Source organism: Cyprinodon variegatus, unplaced genomic scaffold, assembly GCF_000732505.1.
Source record: "Cyprinodon variegatus isolate N-32 unplaced genomic scaffold, C_variegatus-1.0 Scaffold793, whole genome shotgun sequence".
In the NCBI taxonomy this organism is placed as follows: domain Eukaryota; kingdom Metazoa; phylum Chordata; class Actinopteri; order Cyprinodontiformes; family Cyprinodontidae; genus Cyprinodon; species Cyprinodon variegatus.
The window spans coordinates 93062-101922 of NW_015151246.1; the positions used below are offsets into that span (position 1 = coordinate 93062).

At 44.9% G+C, this 8861-nt stretch overlaps 1 protein-coding gene across 1 annotated transcript in view; it reads right to left on the bottom strand.

Annotated features, from left to right (window-relative positions):
• Positions 1–170: 170 nt before the first annotated feature.
• LOC107098609 (matrix metalloproteinase-17-like) overlaps positions 171–8861 on the bottom strand; it is a 31226-nt gene continuing 22535 nt past the window's right edge. The window contains exons 8-12 of the mRNA XM_015396378.1: positions 6615–6717; positions 5233–5306; positions 2221–2370; positions 1392–1616; positions 171–1253 (exon numbers count right to left, since the gene is read on the bottom strand). Coding sequence (XP_015251864.1) covers positions 874–1253; positions 1392–1616; positions 2221–2370; positions 5233–5306; positions 6615–6717 — 932 coding nt within the window. The 3' untranslated portion in view covers positions 171–873. The remainder of the gene's footprint in view (positions 1254–1391; positions 1617–2220; positions 2371–5232; positions 5307–6614; positions 6718–8861) is intronic.

Below are 8861 nucleotides of genomic sequence, written 5' to 3' on the forward strand. Positions count from 1 at the left end.
GAATGAAGCAGAATGATGAAAAAGGGGTCCCTATGTCCTCCAGCAGTCTAAGCCTATAGCAGCGTAACTATAGAGATATCTCAGGATAGTAGTATAGTCTGCTGAGATGAGACCTACGCTGCTTTTGGTTGCCATAATACACATCATGTTTGGAGGTCAAAGGGCCACTGGTTTCAGAGAAAGAAATAAAGCTACTAGAATGGCCCAGCCAATCAGCTGACTGGAATCCAATAGAAAATCTATGAAAAGAACTAAAGGTTAGAGTTCATAGAAGAGGAACACAAAACATTCGATTGGAAGACTTTTTGTGTGGAAGAATGGGCCAAAATCACACCTGATCAATGCACGCCACTCATTTCTCCATCCAGGAGGCGTCTGGAAGCTGCCAGTGCCAACAAAGGCTTTTCTACAAAGTATTAAATACATTTCAGCAAAATGTGGTCAACATTTTCTCCCTGTGCCATTTCACATTATTACACCATAACTTAACTTCTGGACATCTATAGTTTGATTTCTTCTTATGTGTTGATTGTTACTAACGTCCGGTGAAAACAGCATCTATAGAAATAGGTTGTGAAAAATGCTTATTTCACTGCTGCAACCAAACCTCCATCACTTCATCCTACTGCCTGGTTTAATGCTTGACGAAGTTTAGAGCGTCTCTACAGCCAGATTTCCCACACTGCTCCGATTAATATCATTATAATGGAGAGACTGTGACAACAACCCAACCACCAACCAACCCCCCCACCCTGCAGAGTCAGCCAAAATATCAGGAACATCAGGGAAAGGAGGCACGGAGGACGAAGGCCGCAAACAGGGTTCCATGTGGAACGTTGAGCATAATCCAGCCTTAAACCCGCATCCTGATCCTCAAACAGCCAGCAGCGCCTGCACCACCAGCACAGAGAGCAGACTTAGAGACGTTTTGCTGCCAGCTAGTGCTTTATTCTGGCAGGAGCACTGTGTCCAACCATAGGAGCCTCCGTCCTGCCTGTACTTAGGCTGATGTCTGTCCCTCCTGCTACCTCCTGGGTCCTCCTCCTGCAGCTCCTTCCTCCTTGTTTCCTGAAGCTCAGGTCTTCCAGCAGGAGGAGACAGAGACAGAGAGAAGTCGTCCACTTCGGACGGGGACTGATGGTCAGCGCAGTCCAACCAGTCTGCAGCGGAGGATCGTGGGTAACCCTCCTGTGCTGTAGAGCCTGGAGACAAGAACCTCCAGTAGGAATCTCCTTTGAAGAAATAAATAGAACCTAAAGGTGGGAGAAGAAGGTTGACCTCATCACTTCCAAGATGAAAACCAAAGTTTTCTTTTTAAATGTCCATTAATTGTATCTGCAGACCCTGAGACTGCAGAGGTTCCAGTAGATAGTCAGGACCCAACAACTCACCATCACTATCAGTGGTGATGCCGCTCACACCGTCCTGGAGAAGCAGACTCCATTCGTCTTCCTGTCCGTCTCCCACAGTCCCCCACACAGGCCCCTCCTCTGGGTCCCACACCAGGCCCCGCCTTCCTGAGCCGGTCTCATCAGCCCCCCCCATATGGAGGGCTGTCAGGGGCTTCGGGTAGCCTTCCTGCAGGGCCAGGTCCCTGAAGAGCCAGAACTGGGAGCCTACAGGGACACAAAGGAAAGCGAGGTCATACGGGCGACTCTGCTGGAGACGGATCTTCTTCTTTCATCATCAGCTGCAGCTTCCTCTGAACCTTTAAACATTATCTCTAAAACCACTAAACCAACCCATGTCTTTAAATATAGATATGATAACAACTGATCTGATCGATCTGGATCTATACAGTGACCAATGAGAACATGTTGAGAATTGAGACCATAGAAATAAACTGAATAGAACTGGCTGCCAAAATAATAATTCTTTTAAGATGGTTGTAGCGTGGCTAACCTGCAGACCAAAGCGAACCCTGGATGCCCTCCTACCTCGCCTTAACGGATCTTCACTGATTCCCATCATCACAGCAATAAATGAGGGTTAAAACCAGAAACACAGATGGATATGATGGCTGTGAAGATGTTTTAGATCTAGGGAGCCTGCTAGCTTCTACTGTCAAAGGAACTAGAGGTGATGTGTTCACTGTCTGTGGGAACGGTGAGTCTGGACTGGATTTGGTCGTCATTAAGACCAGAGATGGATCAGATTTCCCACAGGTCTGCAACAGACACCACTGCCAGCTACACAGGATGTTGGAGCAGCCTGATGTACCGCTGATGAAGATGATGGCGTGATCAGAGTGTCTCTCCAGCACCGCGTCGAGTCGCGGCAGATCAGGGGGCAGACCTCTCCACAGCCTCCTGACTGAAGCTCCTCGCCTGGAGACCAAACCCCCACTGGTGACTCTCCACACGGTCAGCCCTGGAGTGGCGGAAGCAGACACACAGTGGATCATTTCAGAGGTTAGAAAGACTTCCTCCATCATCATCATCATCATCATCATCATCATCATTATCACCATCATCATCAATAAAGCTAATGACTGAAAGAAGCTCAACCAGAAGGCCGGCTCTGTTCCAGGAACTCCTCTAGAACCTCTGGAGATGAAGAAGATGATGGACAGCAGTGAGCATCCTCTTCATCAGACCGTCTTCAGTCGAATGTTCTCCAGATCTACAGTCATCAACCTCTACATTACCTCATCAAAGAATCCACAAAAGTTTGCTTTACAATATTTTTGAGTAACAAAGGATTTTTTTAATCAAAAGTCATTTTTGTTTCTTTTTTTGGCAGTTTTCATGGCTGCTTCTTCTCTTTATTTAGCTTTTATTTCTCACTTTCAGACAGAAAAGTTAATAAAATAACCCGTTAAAAGAAGCGAAGGATTTTTCTGTCCTGCTTGTTTTTGCTGTGGATGTTTCCAGAAGCCCATCTGATCATCTAATATCCATGTAAATCCATCCATGTTCTGCTGTCAGGGTCCTGGGGTTTCAGTGTGATCATTTTTTCCTCCACCAGAGGTCGCCAACTCCACCTGATTCTGAGCCCTCATGTTCTCCCTGAACGGCTATGGCATGAAGTTTGTTCCATTATTGTGGCAGCAGAGAACATGGTTTGTAAATAGAAAAAAATCACAAAGAACTTCTTTCTGTTTAATTTTTTGAGTTTTATTTTTTCAAACTTTTTTTTCTAATTTCATTTATTTAAAGTTATTGTTTTACAAATTACAGTCTTTTCTAACTACATTATACAGATCAAATTCTCTACACTTCCAGGATTTTGGAAAGAATGCAATCCATAAAACTCAATCTGAAGAAGAAAAAAAATTAAATAAAATTAGAGAAAACAGCAAAGTTCATTTTAAAACCTTATTTTGAATTAGACATTTTTTTAAAGTTTCATTTCTGGGTGCATGTTTTTTATTTCCATTGATGAAATAAAATGTTTACTTTGCAGCAGCAATGATAGAATAAAAAGCATCAGCATAGGAGGAGCAGGCTGCCAGCTGTCAGTGCTGACCTATTGACCCCTGCCTGAGGTGAAGGGAAACCCCCTTAAGTCCTTGTGGTTTGGATACTTTTGAAGTTATTTTTTCTGCTGTTTGATCTACTCTGTGTTTCTCATTCTGTGAAATTTACGGAGGAGCAGTTTATGGAGGAGCAGATGAAGCTTCATGAAGCACTGAGGCCTTCCAGGCCAAAGCCTCATTACTCCATTCATTCAGCGCTGTCTGGGGACACCTGCTGCTGCTGCAATGGTACTACACCCCCTGAAATATGAATCGTATATACTTTTCTGTTCTGACACTTGAAGGAGGCGTTCACATTGTCCTGCTGCTCCTGTTCCTCCCTGCCTGTCCCTGCTTTGCTGTGTCTTGTATTTTCTGAGCTCTCTCTTCATGTCACCTCAACTTAAAAAAAATGGATCTGGTCAGCTGGTCTTTCAATGCAATTGATCAAATTTATTCGACTGAAAGACGGGGAAAAGGGGACCCGTCCTGTCCTGCCGGGACATACTTCGTGGGATACACCATGGATTCCTGGAAAGCGTGGAGGATGGTGTGTTTCACAATGCTGTGAGTGGAGGATGTCGAAGACGCATGGATTTTTCAGATTTATGATACTCTGTTTTCTCCTGTTTGGATTTGGAGAATACCTGATGTATCTACAGTTACAGAGGTTTTCGCGGCAATGTGGGCATTGATCAGGCTGTCGGCAGCGGCTGACGCCCTCACAAAGGCTGTGAACGAGTAGGACCAGGAGATGACCGCATGCTGGGTGCGATTGAACGCTGGCTGGCTGCGGTGGTTGTAGTCAAAGGTGAGATGGGATAATATCTTGGATGTGTACGCTCGCTTCAAGGCGGAAAAGCCCAACAAATTCAGAATATTGGATTCTCCACGAAGAGCCAGCAAGAAAAAAGACTCACAGCTGATGGAACATTCCTGTGCAGCCTGCTCTCAAAACAATAAGTGTTATTTTGGATTCAAACTCCTTATCAAAACTCCCCTGGATGTTAAGGCAGAAGGACCCAGAGGAACTGCTCCCCCCTCCTCTACCTGTTAACACCTGTGGATGCGTCCAGAACTGAAATGTCAGATTGACTTTTATGTGGCTCCAGCCTCCGATGTTTTCCTTCTGCTGAAATGTTTATCTCCTGTTGTGCTTTTCTTGTGCTGAGGTTTTTCTCATATTTCAAACTGTATCCTGACAAGGATGAGGCTCCTATCTTTCTTAGAGATAAAGGAAGCCCTACAGGGAACTGCCGTTCCTAATGCTGCCTAATGGCAGCCATAGGAACAGCAGCGTTCTGCGGCACACATGGCCTCAGTAAATCGTCCCCCTGCTCCCTGTATTTATTTTAAATACATTTTAAATAAAATGGCTATTCAAATAAATTAATGTAATTTAAAGTTATATATTTTTAAATAAAAATAATTACCAACAGTGAAGTTAGACAGGTGTTTTTAGGGGTCAGAGTGTGTTTCTGTGAATAGTGTCCCTGACAGCATTACGTCTGTAACCAATAAAACATTTAAATACAGACTACAGACATGTTACAATGATGATTGGTTATAAATGTTCAGTTTGGTTTTCCAGGGCAGCCATAACCCTGCTATGTGTTGGTGAACACATCAGTCACTACCTTCAGTTCTCCATAATCCACTCTTTAAAGCCTCTGCCTCCCGGGAGCCTGATGGTGGGACATCTAAACACGTTTTATCTCTGAAAGGAGCAATAGTTGCTTCCAACATCACCGATGAAGCAATGAATACTGTCCAACCTTTGAAGAAGAACGTCTCTCCTCGGATCTTTGCCACGGCATCAAAACTGGTGTTGCAGCGATCGACGGGAGGACTGGGGGAGAACAATGGGTGAGTTTGCTTTGGTGGCTGGAATCCAATGACTTTCACAGAAAGAAAAGAATTATTTCTTTATCATAATGATGCCGTCTGACTCTGAGGCACAGTGAACCAATCACTGAAGCAGTTTAGATCAGTTACTATTTTACTGTCAGAAGTACAGAGCAACAAAATGAACTCATTTAACCCATCCCCTTAGGGAGCAGTGTGGGGTTAAGGGTCTTGCTCAGGGACCCAGAGTGGCAGTCTGTGGGAGTGGGGCTCAAACTCAGGATCTCTGTGTTCCTAGCTTTGTGCCCTAACCACTAGGCCTCCACTCCCCTCAGTACTGGTCTGCCCCATCATCAGGGATTCTGCAGATTCCTGGTCTCCTTGAAAACGTTGATCAAACTCAGCAGGATTATCCATTGGTGTGAATTGAAGGCATCTCCTGCAGCTGGAAGAGGAGATGCCTTCATCATCCCTCCACCACCAAGCCTCACAGATGGACTCAGATGTTTCTGTTGGTTTCCTGCCATCATGGCCAGTCTGACTCAGGCCCTCTGTTTGTCCTTTCATTCTCTCAGAGCGGTGAATGGGAGGATCTACTGAGCCAATTTCTTACCTTTCTCTATCAAAAACAAGGTTCTCCACCTTCGACTTTACTGTGGATTTGTGAAGTCAGGAATCTGAGTTGGAAGCATTTTCTTGAAAGATAATATTAAATGTAATCTAACGTCATTTGGAGGGAGAGAATATAAAAGCTCTGACTTAATCATCCTAAACACATACATTTATACTCTTCAAAAATCCCAGCACTCTTTCTCTCTCTCTCTCTCTCTCTCTCTCTCTCTCTCTCTCTCTCTCTCTCTCTCATCTCCTGCATAAATAAACTTTCTCACAACTTGGACAAAAGAAGGAAAACAACTCAATTCATCAAAGACATAACTTTGGCCAGATAAACATTTCAGATAACTGATTTCTGTTCACACCCAGAAAAAGGATGTGAGAACATTGAACACAGTGAGGTTATGATTATCTATATTTTCCTGCTTCTCTTTTCACACTTGCTTCTACTCCCTACATCTCAGCATTAAAAATGGAACAATGTTACTTTTATTGAAATAAGAAAAGCTGATATTTAACTTCACAGACTGCCAGGATGGAGACGCTGGGGCCGTCTGGGACCAGCTTCAGACGCACTAAGGATTTGAACTCAGGAAGAACCACCAGAAGCAGAGTTAAAGTTGGAAAGATTTTGCAGGCATGACTCCATGCTGTGAAGGTGTGTGACAGTCTCCTAGTTAGTGTTTGTAGTGCCTACCTGTTTCTGTGCTGGTGGTGGTGATGCTGGTGTTGGTGGTGATGCGGCTGAGGCTCCGCTGTAAGGCCCGGAGCATCAGTAGGTAGGAGCTGCTTCCTTTTACCTGAGGCAGAAATCAAAACATTGTCTATTTTATGTTCTGCTGTGTTCACATAACAGAACATGGAAACTATTCCAATAAACAAAAACACACAGCAATCCCCGTCAACAGCTCCTATAAAGCCAGTTAAAGCAACATGTTCAGCTGCAGGCGCAGCAGCTGTCTGACCCTGCAGAGCCTTCAGGGTATTCTGGGACAGGAAACGGTGCAGACACGTCCCTTACTGTGATCCTCTGATGCTTTACAACCCAGGAAACAAATAAGCCTCCATTTCTCTGCTCTGCCTTTATAACCCAGCAGCCAACAGATTCTCTACTTTCTGGGATTAAATCTGTTTTTCTTTTCCTACAACCGTCAGACACAAGCTCTGATTTGTAAATATAATGTACTTACATACATAGAAAACTATGGATAGCAATGCTAATTCTGACACAGAGATGTTCAATTTCTACAACTACACACATGACGGAGCACGACCCTGTAATTATGAGCTTGTTTCCCTGGAGAGCAGAGAGACAGTGAGGAGAGGTAATGTTCAAAGCAGACCGACTGAGTGGTGGCGTGACAGCAATCAGGTGAAAGTAGGGCCAATGAAAGACCAGTGTTAGCTTATGTGCTAACGACATAATCATACTGAAAGTTTGTCAAAAGATTCGTTTGTCAAAAAAGAAATTAGTAATTGCAATAGATTGCAATGATTTTACTCATCACTTCTGACAGTTTAAGGCTACAGTCACATTGCAGGCCTTAGCACTCAATACAGATTTTTTTTCCTGGTCGTCCACATTTCCAAATATATGCGACTTGTATGTGATCTCCTGTGTGAGATGCATTCATACAGCTACAGCGTCACATGTGATCTCCTGCTTCAGCATAGCCAGACACAGAACAGTGACCTTTGATGAGCACCTAAACAGCCTCAAGCAGTGAAAGCTGTTCCACACCAGGGGGAGGAGGCACTAAACCTGGACGTAGCTGATGTGAGGAAAACTCTGAGGAGAGTCAATCCATTAAAGGCCCCAGGGCCTGATAACATACCTGGGCGGGTGGATAAGGAGTGTGCAGGTCAGCTGGCTGGTGTCCTCACAGACATCTTTAACACCTGGCTGGACCAATCCATAGAGCCAGCATGCTTTAAAGGTATAGAGGAGGATTGTTTATTTCGGGGTGGATCATCTCAATCAGTGGTCCTCCTAACTGTCAATCATTCTGGTGATGTTTTTACGTAAGGCCGTCCTATGAGCTCGTCCCGGTAGCTATCTCTTTCTTCCAGGCGTATATCCGTGGTGAGCTACGGTTTCAGACAGTCATTGCAGCTCACCTTCCTCACCGCGGTTCTTTGAAAATGTCAGTGGGTCGGAAGAGAAAAAGAGTCGAAGTGTATGAGAAGAAAAGAAAGGCCTCAGAAGAGGCAGATATATCCCAGAATGCTTTGCGTAGAGAGCTCTTCTCGCAAAGCATTATGGGATTTGCTGTCACAGCAGCTTGAAGTCGCCATAGGCTGTCGCTACCCAACAGCGGCAACTAATAACAAAGATGGCGCAGGCACCGCGCGGTGAGGTTCAGTCACGTGACCAAGGGAGCTAAAAGTAGTGATCATCTGTCTGAAAGGTCAGTTAACTGAGTTCACTATAAAGTTCACTATATAGTCTCTGCTGTATGTGGACATAGTAAACTTGTGAGCTATGAGAACAGCACATTTTAGACAGAGGGTGGACGAGGAGAAATGGGCTCTTACATCCGCTGTTTGTTTTTTTTTTAAGTGGAGAGGGCAGGTATTTTAATAACTCCTCCATAATACCTTTAAGTCTGCCTCCATTATTCCAGTCCCAAAGAAGCCTCAGGTCACCTCACTCAATGATTAGCGGCCTGTCGCTCTGACTCCCATCACGATGAAGTGCTTCCAAAGGCTGGTTAAAGAACACTTCGTCTCCAGTCTGTCGCCAACATTTGACCCGTTCCAGTTCGCCTACCGACGGAACCGCTCCACTGAGGACGCCATCTCTGCTGCTCTCCACCTGAGCCTGGAACACCTGGAGGAGAACAACACCCAGGTGCGGATGCTGTTCCTGGACTTCAGTTCAGCTTTCAACACCATCATCCCACAGCATCTGGGATTCAATACACCCCTCTGCTATTGGCTGCTA